A 15,445-nucleotide genomic window follows, 5' to 3' on the forward strand; every position below is an offset into this window, starting at 1 on the left:
GGGATCCAACTCCTCACGAAGGCTTCCACGGTCCTGTGATCTGAGCCTTGCAACAAGTACAGCCAGAGCGCTCCTTAGCAGCAAGGATGGCGAGACGAAGTCTCCCGGACTTTGGACGTGGTGTCAGGCCAGAGCAGTCCCTGGAAAAGGGTGTCCCACTTGGTAGAGGGCCCTCAACCAAGCCAGGGCCTCGACGAGATGGACTGACATGGCTGCAACACTGGCCGCAGGCATGAGAACAGTGGCGAGCCTACACAGGCCTGGGCAGTGCTTCACTCTGCTGTCCATGCGGTCACCATGCATTGGAGCAGGCCCAATGGCCCCCAACAAAAGCAACATGTGACCTGACCCAGTCTACGTCTTCCCTCGTCTCCACCTGGCTCCCCTTCCTTGGTCACTTGACTCCAGCCGCACTGTCCCTTCCGCTGTTCCTGAATCACCCCAAGCTCCTGCAGCTGAAGGATTCCTACCCAGGAAAGCCAGTCCACCAAGTCAATCCCCTGTGTGCTTCCGAGTAGAACTGTGCTCCCTAAAATTCCCAATGGCTCTGATCTTTTTGGAAGAGGGTCACCAGGACTTTCTTCCAAGGCACTTCTGGGTGAACTGGAACCGCCAGCCTTTCCATTAGTACACTGCCAGGTGCTTTATTGCTTTTGCCGCTCGGGGGCTCCTGGGGACCTCTGCACTTGCCTGGCATTCTCTCTCCCAGACTTTCTCATCTGTGGCGCCTTCCTCAGGTCTCAGCCCAAATGTCACCCCTCCAAGAGGCTTCCTCTAACCTTGTCCCTTGTCCCCCAGCCCCCTGTAGAGCTCTGCCTAACACTCTTCACCCCTCTGCCCGTTTTATTTCCCCTCATGCTCTTACTTCCTGAAATGATCCGATTCATTCATTTGCTGGCCCACTCTGTGTCCCTGCGACTGTCCGCGTCCCTCCTGCATGCTGCTTGTAAGCTGCTGCCTCTCCAGCACCAAGTCTGCACAGCGCATGCTGCAGAGAGTGCCTGCGGTTGGCTACCTCTCAGAGAGTGGGAACCATGCAACTAGGGCTCCCAGCCGGGCGGATCAGGGGCAGCGCGCACTCTATCCTCCCGTGCAAACAGCAAGGGACTTGATGGCAAAGTGGGGTAAGATAATCAGGAGACCAGAGCTCTCAAGTCCCGTCACGCCTCTCAAGTCCGGTGGGCTGCTGGGGGAGCTGCCCCTGCCTCAAGAGAACACCCCCCACCCCCAGGCCTGCGGAAGCCACCAGTTGGGGTGCCACTGCAGAGCCCTGCTGGCCATGCCCACCAAGAGCTGCACCTGCTGCAGGCATTGCCCAACCCTGCCTCTCCCGCCCCCCCAAACCTCACAAAGCCAGTGCCCAGACATGACCGAGCTGCGCCACCAAGGCTTGTCGGCAGCTTCTTCCCTCACCCCACTTCCAGAGGTCACGGAGGGCTGCGATGAAGGTAGAGCCACGCTCTCCCAGAAAAGGAGTCTGGGAGATATGCTTCTGCCTTCCAGCCTCGGCGGTGCAGGAAAGCATGGTAAGGGGGTGTGAAGGGAGGCTGAGTGACGTGGCAACACTGCATGTATGTGCACATGTCCAGGTGGGCGGTGTCCATGTGCATGAGTTTCCACACATGTGCATCTGCTGTGTGCGCACGTGTGTGATGTGTACAGACATCTGCGGTGTGGTATTCACATGGCTACAAGGGCATCTATGTATCTGGTGCGTGCACACGATGTGTGTGTACGTGCCCACCTGGGTGTGTGCAGCACGCGTGCATGCGTGCACATGAGTGGATCTGGGCCTGGTGTGCACTTGCGCACATCGGGGAACGGTCAAAAAGCCCAACCCAGGTCATTCTTCCACAAGGACCAGCCCAGAGCTCGTGAGCACTGTCGAGACAAAGCAGGGAAGCAGACTTAACTGTTGTACACGCAGGGTCTTTATTCAACTATTGGGCAAAGCACGGTCAGAGGAAGGATGTCCTTTGCCCAAGGTCCCACTGCAAGTCAGTGGCTCGGGCCAAAAACTGAGCCAGGTTCCTGGGGGTGGAGGGTGTTCTCCACTGGACAAGGTGTCCAGTGAGGGTTTTCCCTGGGGGACCACACACACTGGGAGCCCTGAGGACCACAGCAGCCCCGGACTCCACATCCCTCATGCCAAGCAGGCCTTCTGCCCCCTCACTCCTAACATGCCATAACCAGACCCCACCCTGGCCTGGCCCCAGGTGGGAAAGGGCTCAGCCCAGGGCCCCACACAGAGGGTGAGGGTGCAGAGAACATACATGGGAAGGCACACACATGGGCTTGATACTGGGCAAAGTCTTAAGAGACTTGATAAGGCACGGAGTTCCGTAGGGATGGGACCCTCAGGGTGTGGTCAGGTTCCTGGGTCTCAGGGTGGCTACCCAGTCATATAAGTGCTCCCACACTCTGAGTAGCCCTCCCCTTCAGCCCCCTCCTCTGGGGAGCCTGAGAACAAGGAGAACTTTCTCCCCAAAAGGGTGAGTGTAGGTGGTGGGGAGAAAGGGGGAGAGGCAGTGCCATGGGTCTGGGGGCAGCTGGAGAGGGTGCTCAGGCCATGAGCCTGGTCCTCCTCCCAGCAAAGGCACTAAGAAGGGAGAGGGCCCAGCACAGGGGCGAGCCTGAAAGGTGGAGGCAGAGGAAGAAGAGAAGGCTGGCTGTCACCAAGCCCCCAGGCACCAGGGAGTGGGCTTTAGGGGCTGCCTCAGCTGAAGTCTCGGTTGGGCAGGAGCAGGGGGGCGACCAGGGTCCACAGGTAGAGCAGCAGCCCCGCCCAGCTGGCACATATCTTCACCCACACCGCCGTCCACGTGCTGATCATTTTCTGGGTCTCGCTGGGCCTGCAACATACCGTCAGCCCCCCGAGCCGGCCCTCAGGCTTTGACCTGATGACCACAGCGGTGACCCCCGACTGCAAGGGTGGCTCCTACCCAGCAGCCCTGGTTGTGCGGTGGTGATGTGCTCAGCTGCGAGTGGAAAGGCTTCTGGTTTGAAGCCACGTGGCAGCTCCTCAGAAAAGAGGCCTGGTGCTCTGCTCCCATCGAGATCTCGGCCGAGGAGACCGAGACCTTCCAGGGCAGCGCGACTGTCCTCTGGGGTTGCAGGAGTCGGTCACCACGCAGCAGCAGCCCTGTGGCCTAGCCTCCTCTCTGGCATTTCTGTCCCTCAGTCTTAGCACTTGACCTTGAGGCCTGGGCATAGCCCGTGCCCTTGTATCACAAAACTGACTCTTGACCCCAAATCCAACCGTGACCCTGGTCCTAGATTTGGGCCAATGCAGGCTTCATGACCTCAGTCCTGCTTCCTGACCTTGTGCTTCCAGTCCTGTGACCTCAGCCCCCGGAACTCCAGACCTTAGTCATGGCCTCTCACTTTGAGCTCATCCTTGGTCATGTGACCCTAGGCCTGACCCCTGAGCGTATGACCCCTTTTCTGATGCCCTCGATCTCAATTCTGACCCTGGACCCTGTGACCCCAGTCTGGCCTGGTTGTCTTGAGCTTAACCCCTTGATTTTTATATTTTAATCCAGGCTTTCTGGCTGCCTCAGCCCCATGTTAGCCAAATAACTAACTTCCTGACTTGATACAGCCCTAATCTCAGCCCCATTCTGTACCTCATAGCTTCAATTTGGGGTCCTGTGACTGAGCTGACTGCCACACACTAATTCCAACCTTCTTCTGACCCACATTTGATCCCATGACCCCAACCACCATTCCTGATCCCATACACCCCGTGTGCCCAGCACAGGCCCAGTCTCACGGCCTGTGGCCCACCTTTCGTTCACCTAGTGAAGGGCCAAGAGCTGAGCAGAGAAGATGTCAGAGGGCAAGTGGGGGATGGAAGTGGGGGCGGCTTTGTGGAGGGCCCCCGAGAGGCACCTCACCCACAGCCCTGGCTCAGCATCACAGGAAAACTCAGGGCCAGGGAGAAGAGAGGGGTGTGTGGCATGCCCACCGAGTCCCCGAGGCTCGCCATGCCCAGCCAGGTGCACACACCTGTACCAGTTGGTGAGCGTCATCATGATGTGCAGGGAGGCGAGGACCAGGCAGAAGTGGAAGAAGGAGTAGCTGTAGGTCACACCGTCTTGCTCGTTGTCAAAGGCCCTGCCCTCGCTCAGCACCTGCTGCTGCTGCGTGGCCTCCAGCATGGGCGGGCACGCTTCCGTCTGCATCAGGGTGTTCACCTGCCGGTGGTCAGAGGAGCGCAGACTGCAGGGAGGGGTGAGGGCGGGACAAGAGCAGAGCAGCCGGTCAGGACTGCTGGCCCCCGAGGCGGGCACACAGGGGCCCATTGGCCACACACCAGGCCAGGATGCTCCCACACTGGTGGACCTGGTGAAGAAGGCCCGGCCTGGCCTCTCAACTCTGCCCCAACCCCTGCGTGACCTTGGAAGACGCCACCTCTCGGGCTTCATCGGTAAACTTGGGGATACTGCTGTCTCCCTGTGATGGTTGTTGTCGGGATTAAATGGAATCATTTAATGGGGAAAGCCCCCTGCACTCTACGTGGTACAGAGCACAGCCTAAAGCAACAGTCAGAGTTGTTATGACTATCCACCAGCCATTTCAATAAATACTTACTGAGGCCCTACCATGACCAGCACCATCCCAGGTCCTCATTAATTAGCAGTGTTTATAATTAATTATGCTCATTTGCTACTAACGTTAAGCCTTCCTGTTTGAGCTTTCACCAAATGACTCTCCCTTCCTTCGACTGATGTGAAACACAATAACACCAGTAATGACCATGGTATGTCACTGCTTTTCTCTAACGAGGCCTAGCTGAGGGTTTTAGAGGATCCGAGAACAGAGCTGCAGGCCAGTTCGGTGGTCAAGGCAAATCAGAGCAGCCCTGGATTTCTACAACTTGGGCGAAGCAGAGCGGCAAGTAGGGTGGAGAAAATGACAGGGGGCAGCCTGGGCACAGGAGGGGAGGTGTGAGTTCTTGCAGGAGCCTGGTGCCTGACAATTGTCAAGACCCTGGAGCAGGACACACATTCAAAGCAGTGTGGTCAGCCGTCATCTTTGAGACCAGGGCACCACCGCTCTGACCAGCTCTGCGGATGAAGACACTTGGCTGCGAACATTGGAAAACCAACATGCAAGCGCACGTTCAGCATACCTGAGACTGAACACACTAAAGAAAAGGTCCATGCCTCGAATTGCGATCTTGAAAGATTCTACGGGCAAAATATTGAACGATGCAGAGGCATAAAGCGATGGAATGCATACACAGAGGCACGGTCCCAAAAAGGGCAGGTGACCGCCCATCGTTTCAGCGGGGAGCCCATGAGCAAGAACCAATGGCGCTGAAGAAAGAAGTTCAAGCTGTGATGAAAGCCTTAGCCAAAAACGAGGCTCCCAGAATTGAAGGAGTATCCATTGCAATGGTCCAGCAAGCTGAAGCAGCACGGGAAGTCCTCCCTCGTCTATGCCAGGAAACTTGGAAGCCAGCTACCTGGCCAACTGCCTGGAAGCGATCCAGATCCGGGCCTATTCCAAAGAAAGGTGACCCAACAGAAAGCTCAACCTACAGAACAGTCTCACTGATATCACACCCGGCTAACGTTTTGCTCAAGATCATCCAACAACGGTTGCCGCAGTACGTTGACAGGGGCTGCCAGAGGTTCGGGCCAAATTCAATGGGCTCGGGCATAAGAACAATTGTGAGGCTGGCGCAGTGCCGCCGCGCAGTGTTTCATTCTGTTGTGTAAAGGCTCTACGCGGGCCGGGGCCTTTCAACAGCATGCAGCACCAGCTGCCCTTGCTTCCCAAGGGCGAGAGTGAGTGGCAGCCACAATCTTCCCATTCTGCCTACCGCGCCAGTTCACCCACGTCTACCAGTGTGGGCCCATCCCACGGTTACTTCACTGGCCATGACTGGACTGGGAAGGACTGGGACCGACGTCCTGCGTAATAGCGAGCCAGACAAGTTAAGCATATAGAACTTTGAACAAACAACTTGTGTTTCAAAAACACAGGGGAGGAAGACTCGGGGTCCAACTTCACCCCACTAAGTGAAGAAATCGCCCTGTAAAATCACCCAGCTGATCCCTTTGCCAGGTAAGCCGAAAAACCTTCCTTCCAACCACCCAACATGTGCTGGCATCTACTGCATGTGAGCCCAGATGGGCAGGATTTAGAGCTTGGGGCGCAGGGGCATCACTGGACCCACCCTCGTGGAGTTGTCTAGACTTCTGTTTCCTGTATTTTAAGAACTGTGCCAAGAATAAACGGGCACTCCTGGGCTCCCAGAAAGGACTGTCCCGTGAGCCACAGTGTGCAGGGTGGGGGAGTATGGGAGCATCGAGAAGCACAGCTCCAGGGTGGGACGGGGAGAAACAGAGATGGCAGTGAGGACGTGTGTGCCCACTGCCCGCTCACAGCCTAGGACAGAGCTGCTAGCGGCTGCTCCTCCCTCAGTCTCAGAGTCCTCATCTGTAAAACGGAGCAAATACGGGTCTTCCCAGATTGAGAAAGAGAAAAAACAATCAAGTGAGGTGACAAAGAAGAGAGGGGTTTGTGAGCTGCACAGCCTTGACTTGGAGAGAACGTCTTGGTAAAGGCGACTACAAAACAAGATGTGAATAGACCCCAACGCCCTCGACCATGAGCCTGGAGGAAGGTGTGCTGCTCTTCGGAAAAGGGCCACCCGGGATGGATGACTGGGTGAAACAGGTGCAGGATGATGGTTCTGCCCGAAGGCAAGGAGCTGCAAGGCAGCGAATTATTTAATGTGGCTCCTGAGGTCATGGCCTTTGCTACTCCCACCAAATAGCCCGTGTTTTCCTGAGAGGTCTGGCCAAGAGGATTGGCGGAGAGAGTGATTGGAGCCTATGAGTTAGCCTAGTGTTAACAGAGTTGATTGAGAGCGCCACCTGCTGGTATAAAATGAGCCACCACAGCAGCAGGAGAAGGGATCTCACTACCGGCAAAAGGGAAGACCGAGGAGCGTGGGGTGTCCTTTGGACCCCGAGGTCCCGGTGCAGTGAATGTCCTGGATCCAGGAGGCAGGTGTGACACCAGAGGTGCAACAGCTGCAGCAGAACCAGCAGCAAAGGTCCGAGGCCGAGCAGTGAACTTCCAGGCCACAGAGCAAGTGAAGCTAGGTGCTTTGGGGCAGGAGGTTGGCTTGTGGAGTGGGGTCCTCCAGGCACGAACGGGGAGAGCTGTGTTTGCTGACCCTGGGGGCTGGAGCTGGATGCCTCCAGGCTGAGCTGATTGCAGCGCAGCATGCCCTTTGGGCATTTATTGGCAGCCCTCAAAGAGCTTTGTAAAATGCCTGAGCAGGCAGGAGCCAGGTGGAGAGGCTGAGGTCCAGAGAGGCCTGCCGATGGGAACAGCAGAGAAGACACTGTCCTGACTGATCTACTCTCTTGTGAGCATTTCTCCCCTGAATTGTAGCCTGTTCACGTCCCTCATAAGCCCCATCATGGTGAGTACCATCCGTGTGGCCACTGCAGTGAACTGGCCAACCCAGCAGGAACATGGAGGGCCATGAGAGGAATGGCCGATGTCAGAACAGACGGAGGGCATGTCTGAACCCTGTGAAGGTCAGCCTTGGGAGCCAGAGCAGGTGAAGTGTGGCCCCCACGCCATTTCAACACAATGGTAGGTGAAGTGGCACATGGGGAAATGTTGGACCAGGGGAGGCAAATGTCAGCTTCAGAGACTCCGTGTGGACAATAATGATGCTTCATTTTATCATCTAGTGACTCTCCTCAAACAGGCACACACACTCCACCTAGAGAAACACATGTTCTGTGGCTTGACGTAATAGCGAACACTCACACAGCACCTGCTACGGGCCATAAGGAGCCTTGAGGGTGTCGTGGGTAACACCTCGGGCTGCTAACCACAAGGTCAGCAGCTCAAACCCACCAGCTGTTGCTCGGGAGAAAGATGAGGCTTTCTGCGCCCATACAGATCCACAGCTGCAGTAGCTCGCAGGAGCAGTTAGTACTCAGCATGCTCCTTTAGAAGTGCTTTACACCCATTAGCTCACCCCTAACCCTCCAACGCCCCAATGAGGTAGTGACTGACACCCCCAGCCAGCCTCTGCGCCCGACTCCCAGCGTGCTCTCTGCGGGCCGTTTCCCCACCAGCACACCACGTGGTGTGGCCGTGCAGCTAGCGGAGGATGCCATCCAGCTTGGTTGGTGCCAGGGTCCTCCATCCTGCCAGTTCTGGGCCCCAGCGTACCTGATGAAGAGGGTGCACAGGACGAAGATGATGAGCCCCACGATGCTGGGGGCGTCCCACCACTGGGTCACGTAACCCTCAGGGTCTGCCAGGACCGTCTTGTTGCCAAAATGGGTCAGTAGGTGGGGGTTGCATTTCTGGTCTAGGGGAGGACACACAGCCGCCGTGAGCCTAAGGGACCAGGTAGCCCTGAGGCAGGACAGAAAGCCAACCCCAAAGGAGGGCGGACCATTTACCAGCCGGTGCTCAGAGAGCTCCAGGGGCAAAGGGGACCCCTCCATCTCCTTGAAGGACTGGATTTCAGAAAGAGCCAAAGCTGGATGGCTCTGTACCCTCTGTGGGCCCCAGCTCCTCCCCGACAGACCACTGCTGGTCCAGAAATATGGTCAGGGCTTGTTCCCGACTGGAAATACCTCCCCACCCCCAGGACTTGCCTGGGACACTGGACAGGGCCAACCAGGTGACAAACATGGTGTACAGAGTGATGACCGATGCCTGCAGCAGGCCCGAGTTTGGCTGGGCGTCCTGCAAAGAGCAAGTTCCCAGTAAGATACCTACCAGGCCCAGTGCCCACCCTACCCCCTCACCATCCAGCCCATTCACTCCCAGCCAGGGCATGGGACCTCAGAAAATCTCACCCATCCTAGGGCTACCCACCTACCGCCTTGGGAAAACACACCAAACCAACCAGCCATTACTACCCACCTTGCCCAGCCAAAGGGAGAGTTGTAATTATTCTAATGCCCCTCAGAGCACCCCTCTCCCTCCATCTCCACAGGATCCGTCCCCACACTGCCCCTGCTGACGGCACTCTGGCCACAGGGTCCCCTCTCCCCACCTCCCACCTCACGGGTGGCCCTCCCTAGGATAAGTCTCTCCATCTCTCCAAGCAGGCTGCCCCACTCTAGCATGTAGGCCTCCCAAGGAGGAGGCTTGGCCCCAAAGCCTGACTACAGCAGCCTCTATGTTTAGTGCAAACCCTCTTATTCTCCGTACCCCACACCGCCCCATCTTGTCATACTCTCAGATGGCTTCTCCAGTCCCTGCCCCTCACCCATCACCTCTTACAGCTGTAAATCTAATTTCTGGTTAAGAGCACCAGCTCTGGGTTCAAACCCAGCTCCTCCCTCCTTCCCTTTCTCGCCCAGCAGCCTCCAGCAATGCTGCTTCCCTGCTCTCAGCCTCTGGGGACCAGGGTGCAAGGATCAAGGGGTATGACAGCAGAGACTCACTGCCAAGGGGTCGATTCTGCGCCATAGCAGCCCCACGGGACAGCGTACGACTGCCCTGTGGGTTCCTGAGACTGTCACTCTTTACAGGCACCGGAAGCCCACCTTTCTCCCCGAGGAGCAGCTTGGATGCCACCAGCCATGATGACAAAACCAAACCAAGTTCACTGCCATTGAATCCACGTTGTCTCATAGCTACCCTCTAGGACCAGGCAGAACCGGCCCCGGGGCCTCCGAAAACGGTAAACGGTAACCAATGGGAATAAGGTTCCCCCCCCTCCCCCCAACCGGCCCCCCCAAAACCCAAAAGAAGCGTGCTCAAGAGACCTTTCGTAAATGGCCACGGCGTGCTGTGTGACCTGAAGGAGGAGTATCACCCTCTCTGGGCTTCATTGTTACCACTGGGAAATGGATCAGAAGGGAGGCCTCCAACCTTGCAGATGCCCCAGAGACTACCGAAGCCATCTACCGAAGCCGCGTTGGGCTGAGATTCCAAACTGTGAGGGGGCACATGATCCACAGGGGCTTTCTGAGCAAAACTAAATGCAGGCGCCTCCACCCACCCACCCCAAAGGTCTGGGTGCAGACACCACCACTCAAAGTCCTCGGTGACTCCCATCATGGTCTCCTGGCTCCCAGAGAAACAGCAAAGGCAGCACCATACCGATCAATGGTTGCAGCACCGTACCGATCAATGGTTGCAGCAGCTAACGGGTTGCAGGCTAGCTAGATGCCAAGCCCTGTTCTAAGGGGCTCACTAACAGGATAGAAGGTATTCTCCCCACTTTACATGGAGATGAGACAGGCACAGAGAGGCACAGGCACTTTCCCAGAGACACTCAGCATGCAGGTGTGCAGACCGGGCTCTAACCCACAGAGGTGGTCTGGGGAGCCCAGCCTGTGTGCCTGAGTCCCCATGACTGAGAGACCCTGCCCAGGATCCCTCAGTTCCCACAGGGGCCCCACCCAGGGGGCAGGGCTGGACAGGCTCACCTGGACCTTGGGCAGGACAGCGATGATGGAGACGCAGAAGCAGAAGGTGAGGTTGAGGCTGATGAAGATCTTGCCCTCGTGGCAGGTGCCGGGCTGCGTGTAGTAGATGAAGAGCAGCGCCACGGCCGCAATGGACAGCGCGTAGAAGAGGAAGGTGAAGAAGAAGAGACCTGGGGGGAGGGGCGGGGAGAGGGTTAGCCGGCGCTGGGTTGAAAGCCTCAGTTTCCTCACTTGGCGTCAGTGTTGTCTCACCTTCAACCATTCACAAACACCCCATCCCTGACCCCAGGAACCAGAAGAGCCCCTTTGCTATAAATAAACTCTAAACTCGTCCCATCGAGTGGATGGCGATGTGGAGCGACCCTGTAGGACAGAGCAGAACTGCTCCTGTGGGTGGGTTTCCGAGGCTGGGACTCCTTAGGGGGTAGAAAGGCAGACTTTCTCCCTCGGAGCGGCTGGTGGTTTGGGAATGTGGACCTGGCACTTGGTAGCCCAGTGCATAACCACTATACCACCGGGGTGCCTGCTTGTAATTTAGGCATCTGTTAAAAGAAGCGGGGCGTCATAGTCAATGGAACCAGGTGGGTGGCGGGAGGCCTGGTGGCACAGCAGTTAAGCGCTCGGCTGTGAACAAAGGTTGGTGGCTCAGTCGCAGGAAGGCCTGGCGGGCTGGAAAGATGCCAGACAGCCCAGGGACGCCCATGGGAGGAGCTCCTCTGCCCCACGGGTCTGGCAGCGACCATTCCAAACTGGCGCACCAGCACCCAACAACAGAGGCGCTCGGCGGCCTGCTGAGGACCTTCTGACGCTGAGGCCCCCTGACCTGAGTGTCCCTTGAAATCAGGTCCGAGTACCACTCCCCCTCCCAACTCCCCACCGACCCCCACTCCTGAACTGCCAGGCTTTCCATCAGTAGCCTAGCTTTCAGCACCCCCACGGGGTCCCCGGGTAACACCCCCGAGACGTTACTCACCAGACAATAGTTCACTGGACCCGGTGAGCAAGATGGCCCCCCCTCTCCTCTGACCCTCAGGACCAGCTGCCTCGGCCCCTCCCACTTCCTGGGACACAGGGGGCTGCTCAGGACACCCCCGGGTCCCAGTCTGACTCCCGGTAGGCTTACAGGCCCGGTGCACGCGTGCGTGCGCGCCCCCTACAACCCCGCCCCTGCCCCCCCCCTGTGGGCGGTACTGACCTGCGTACCAGGCGCGCGAGTCGCACTCCTCGGCCTTGCACAGCCACTGCTGGTTCCAGGAGTGCGCGAAGTCCACGAGCAGCACTAGCTGCATGACGATGAAGAGGAAGGAGCCCACGACGCCGAAGTAGAACCAGACTGCAGGGAGGGGGTGGGGTGGGCAGTGAGAGGAGGGGGCATTCCCCGCTGGGGGCGGGTCCACGCCCAGGGGCGCCTTGCTTGCACACGCGTGTGATCACTGATCAGTCGTCTGCCATGAAAAGTGGTCAAGGCAGGGCCCATCCCCCACCTCAAGGTGCCAGGAAGCCCAACAGCGGAGGCCACTAGTGTTATCTCGTGGGTAGGGGGCAGGGGACTCAGCTGGCAGCACCGGGCTGGGAACCCTACTTCCCTGCCCCCTGCAACTTCACCTACTTTTGGGGAAGGGGCCGTCGGGGATGTAGAAGGCGCCCACGGTGATGCCCAGGAAGACCAGGAACTTAAAGAACCAAAACCTACGGTAGAAACGGAGGGGAAAGGCGAGGAGGACTGAGCTTCACCGGGGGCCATCCCAGGCCCCCACGCCCATGGCAGAGCCCAGCAGAAGTGAAGAGGTGCAGAGGGAGGGGCCAGAGCAGGGGTGGGGGTGGTCACCGTGGCAACGCAGGGAGTGCTAGGTGGCCTTAGGCAGGTCGCTGCACTCCCCTCCCCAACCTCCCCCCCACCCTTCCATCCAGAGCTCCCTTTTCCTCATCTGAGAAGTGGGAGTAACGAGTGAGCTGAGCCCTGTGGTGCAGCCCCCTGGCTCTGGGGACTCCTGAGCCTGGGGGTCCCTCACCCATTTTGGATGGCAGCCCTGGGGTCCCGGCTGCTGCACACACAGATCATGAGCAGGGTGAACAGGAAGAAGAAGGCGGCCGTGGCGAAGCACATTCGGTAGACGGCACGGTGGCCGAGCAGGGAGCCACAGTCGATGTGCCCCGGTAGGATGGTGGGGTTCTGGGCACCCTCTTCACACACCCAGGGCAGCTGTGGAGACAGAGTGAGCTAAGCGACCTGAAGGCCCCACCCCACACAGACCCATGTCTCCTTGGGAACCCAAACTCCCTCTGCCCAGGCCCCTTGCCTCCCTTGCTGCCTCCCCACCCAGAGACACCGTGTTACTGTGGGTGTCCCCGTTTCCAGCCCCATGGCCTCAGGACCGCAAGCCCCTTTCTGAACCTATCACATCAGGGTCCCCCGAGGTGCTGGGCAAAACTGAGTGCCCACAACCCTCATCCTAGAGTATCAACGTCTAAGGTGGCATCTGCAGGCCCTGAGTGGTCCAACAGGTAAGGCACTTGACAGAAAGGGTAGCCTCAGAAGGCCTGGCACCCGACTGCCACCAAGTCTGCCCGGGACAGCCTGGTGCTCACCTCGGATGCGCACACCCTCCTGGCTCAGAGTCCATGCCTCAGAGTCCCCTCAGCTGCCTCTCAGTGGTGAGGTCTGAGAGTCACTAACAGAGCCTAGGCAGCACTCGTTCGCACTCACTGGTGCAGAGCCCCTGCCTAGCGGTCCCCTGGGTCTGCAGCACCCCACCCAGGAAGGGGGAGTCGGGAGTCTCAAACAGGGTTTGAGGATTAAGAGGGGAGCGCAGCCTCTGGTTGGTGGCCAGAGGACATAAAGATTACTAAGATTTCCCAAGGGTCCCACGGTTCAGAAGAGACCCAAGTCCCCTGTGTGAGGCTCAAACCTCATCCTCCCCTAAGGAAACACGCCTGTCACCGGCCTTGGAATATAGGGGCAGCTGTTCATGCCAACCAGCGCTCCCTCCTGCCTCAACGTGTGTGTGTTTGGGGGTGGGGGCTGTTTTTTGTTTTTTTCCTAAAGTTTTCTCGTGGCGCTGTTGAGAATAGGCACAGCAAACGAACTTGGCCGCTTCTCATTAGGGACACAGTTTAGTCTTGGAGTCGTGCATCCATTCCCCCTTTTCTGAGTGTTCTCCCTCATTGGCAAAAACTGCCCGCTGAGGTGCCTGTCTCAGCTTCCCTCCCAGTGGCTGCTGTCAGTGTGTCTCCCTCGCCCAGAGTTCCCTGCTCCCGGCAAGCCTGCAGTTTATTACTCCTGCAAAACCTGCGTTCTGTTTTAAGAAGACTCCAGGGGCTCTTTCTGGGCTGAGGGATTCAAGAGGACCTTGGAGCAAGTGTCGGGAGTTTGTCCACCCTCCAGGGCTCCAGACAGTCCGGAGTTCATGAGCATTAAAATCCTGCTCTGCAGCTCCCCTCTGTGGATTAGGATCCTCCGCAATCTTTGATCAAAATACGGAGTCACGATAGCCGGGCACCATGCAGGTCTTCAGGTCTCATGGCAAAAGGAGGCGGCTGTTCTTGGAGGCAGCGCGCACACCGCACGCTACACACCCCACACCCTCCTGCTGGTCCTGACCCTCCTTCCTCTGTGCTTCCAAGTGAACAGACACCCAAGGTCAGGCCTCACAGAGCTGCCTGGCCCCAGGCTCTACCCCAGCGGTTCTCTACCTGTGGGTCGAGACCCCTTTGGGGGTCAAACAACCCTTTCACAGGGGTAGCCTGATTCATCACAGTAGCAAAATGACAGTGATGAAGTAGCAACGAAAATAATTTGATGGCTGGGGGTTACCGCCACATGAGGAGCTGTATGAAAGGGTAGCGGCATGAGGAAGGTTGAGAACCACTGCTCTACACAAAGAACAAGGAGGCTCTAACTGATTGTTAGGCAAGTTCCCCGCACTGGCTCACACCAAGTTGATTCGCTTGCCCCCCGGGGCCTGGGGCACCTGAGTGAGTCCCCTCCTGGAGACAGGCCTCCCAGCCCAGCCAGACCCCCTCACCTTGTGCAGTTGACTCTCCACGCCGGGGCTCAGCATGATGACGGACACCAGCACCCCCAGGAAGAGGAAGATGGTGAAGAGGAGGCGGCTGACGGTGGAGTTGCGGGTGGCAGGGCAGCAGCCGCACAGGATGCAGGGGGCAGAGCCACAGAGGCAGGACGCCTGCAGGGAGGGCAGGGCACTGGGGCTAGTCGGCAGGTCTTCGCAGCACCAACACCACCTGCCCACAGATGTCCCCAAATCTACCCGACTTCAACCCTCACGCCCAGGTGGGGAAGGGAGGGCTGAGGAAACCAAGCCTCAGAGAGGTTAGGTCACACAGAGTCCTCGCAGTCACCATGTGCAGTCGCACAGTCTCACAGCTCTCTCAGGCGTGGTCCTGGCTCTGAGAAGGAGCAGGGAATGGAGAGCCTGACTTGGGGGAAACAAATTGGTTCAAAACCAAACCACTAGTTAGCTGTGTGGCCTTGGACAGATCCCTCAGCCTCTCTGAACCTCTGTTCCTTCCTCTATAACAGCAGTTCTCAATCTGTGGGTGTCAACCCACCTAAGGTCATCGGAAAACACATATATCCAGTGGTCTTAGGAGACCCCACTCCTCTATCAGTCTCTAGGCCGGTCCCCCCACATGCAGATATGCCCACCTACGAGTACCCAGCATGAAGACTGTTACCTATGCTGCACCATGCTCCAAGACAGAATTTCATTTATTTGTCATTAAAAATAAATATTTCATGTTTTGAAAATGGTGATGGCAACAAATGTACAAATGTGCTTGACACAATGTTATGTATGTATTGTGATAAAAGCTGTATGAACCCCCAATAAAATGATTTAAAACTTTTTAAAATAAATAAATATTTCGCAACCTATAATCAGATATTGTTTTTGTGATTCATCACTGTGCTTTAATGATGTTCAATTTGTAGCAATGAAAATACATTCTGCATATCAGATATTTACATTACCACTCATAACAGTAGC

The 15,445-nt window shown here is 57.3% G+C and overlaps 1 protein-coding gene across 1 annotated transcript; it reads right to left on the reverse strand.

Annotated features, from left to right (window-relative positions):
- Positions 1 to 1,908: 1,908 nt before the first annotated feature.
- SERINC2 (serine incorporator 2) lies at positions 1,909 to 14,611 on the reverse strand. Its single transcript, XM_004705026.2, has 9 exons — positions 14,462 to 14,611; positions 12,449 to 12,639; positions 12,046 to 12,125; positions 11,632 to 11,769; positions 10,437 to 10,606; positions 8,649 to 8,739; positions 8,215 to 8,356; positions 4,009 to 4,221; positions 1,909 to 2,852 (listed from the first exon to the last, which is right to left on the reverse strand). The coding sequence occupies exons 1-9, from the start codon at positions 14,495 to 14,497 to the stop codon at positions 2,717 to 2,719; spliced, it is 1,197 nt and encodes a 398-aa protein (XP_004705083.2). The 5' UTR covers positions 14,498 to 14,611; the 3' UTR covers positions 1,909 to 2,716.
- Positions 14,612 to 15,445: the final 834 nt, after the last annotated feature.

This window comes from Echinops telfairi, unplaced genomic scaffold (assembly GCF_000313985.2).
Source record: "Echinops telfairi isolate 266 unplaced genomic scaffold, ASM31398v2 ScPeMD7_7457;HRSCAF=8495, whole genome shotgun sequence".
NCBI lineage: Eukaryota > Metazoa > Chordata > Mammalia > Afrosoricida > Tenrecidae > Echinops > Echinops telfairi.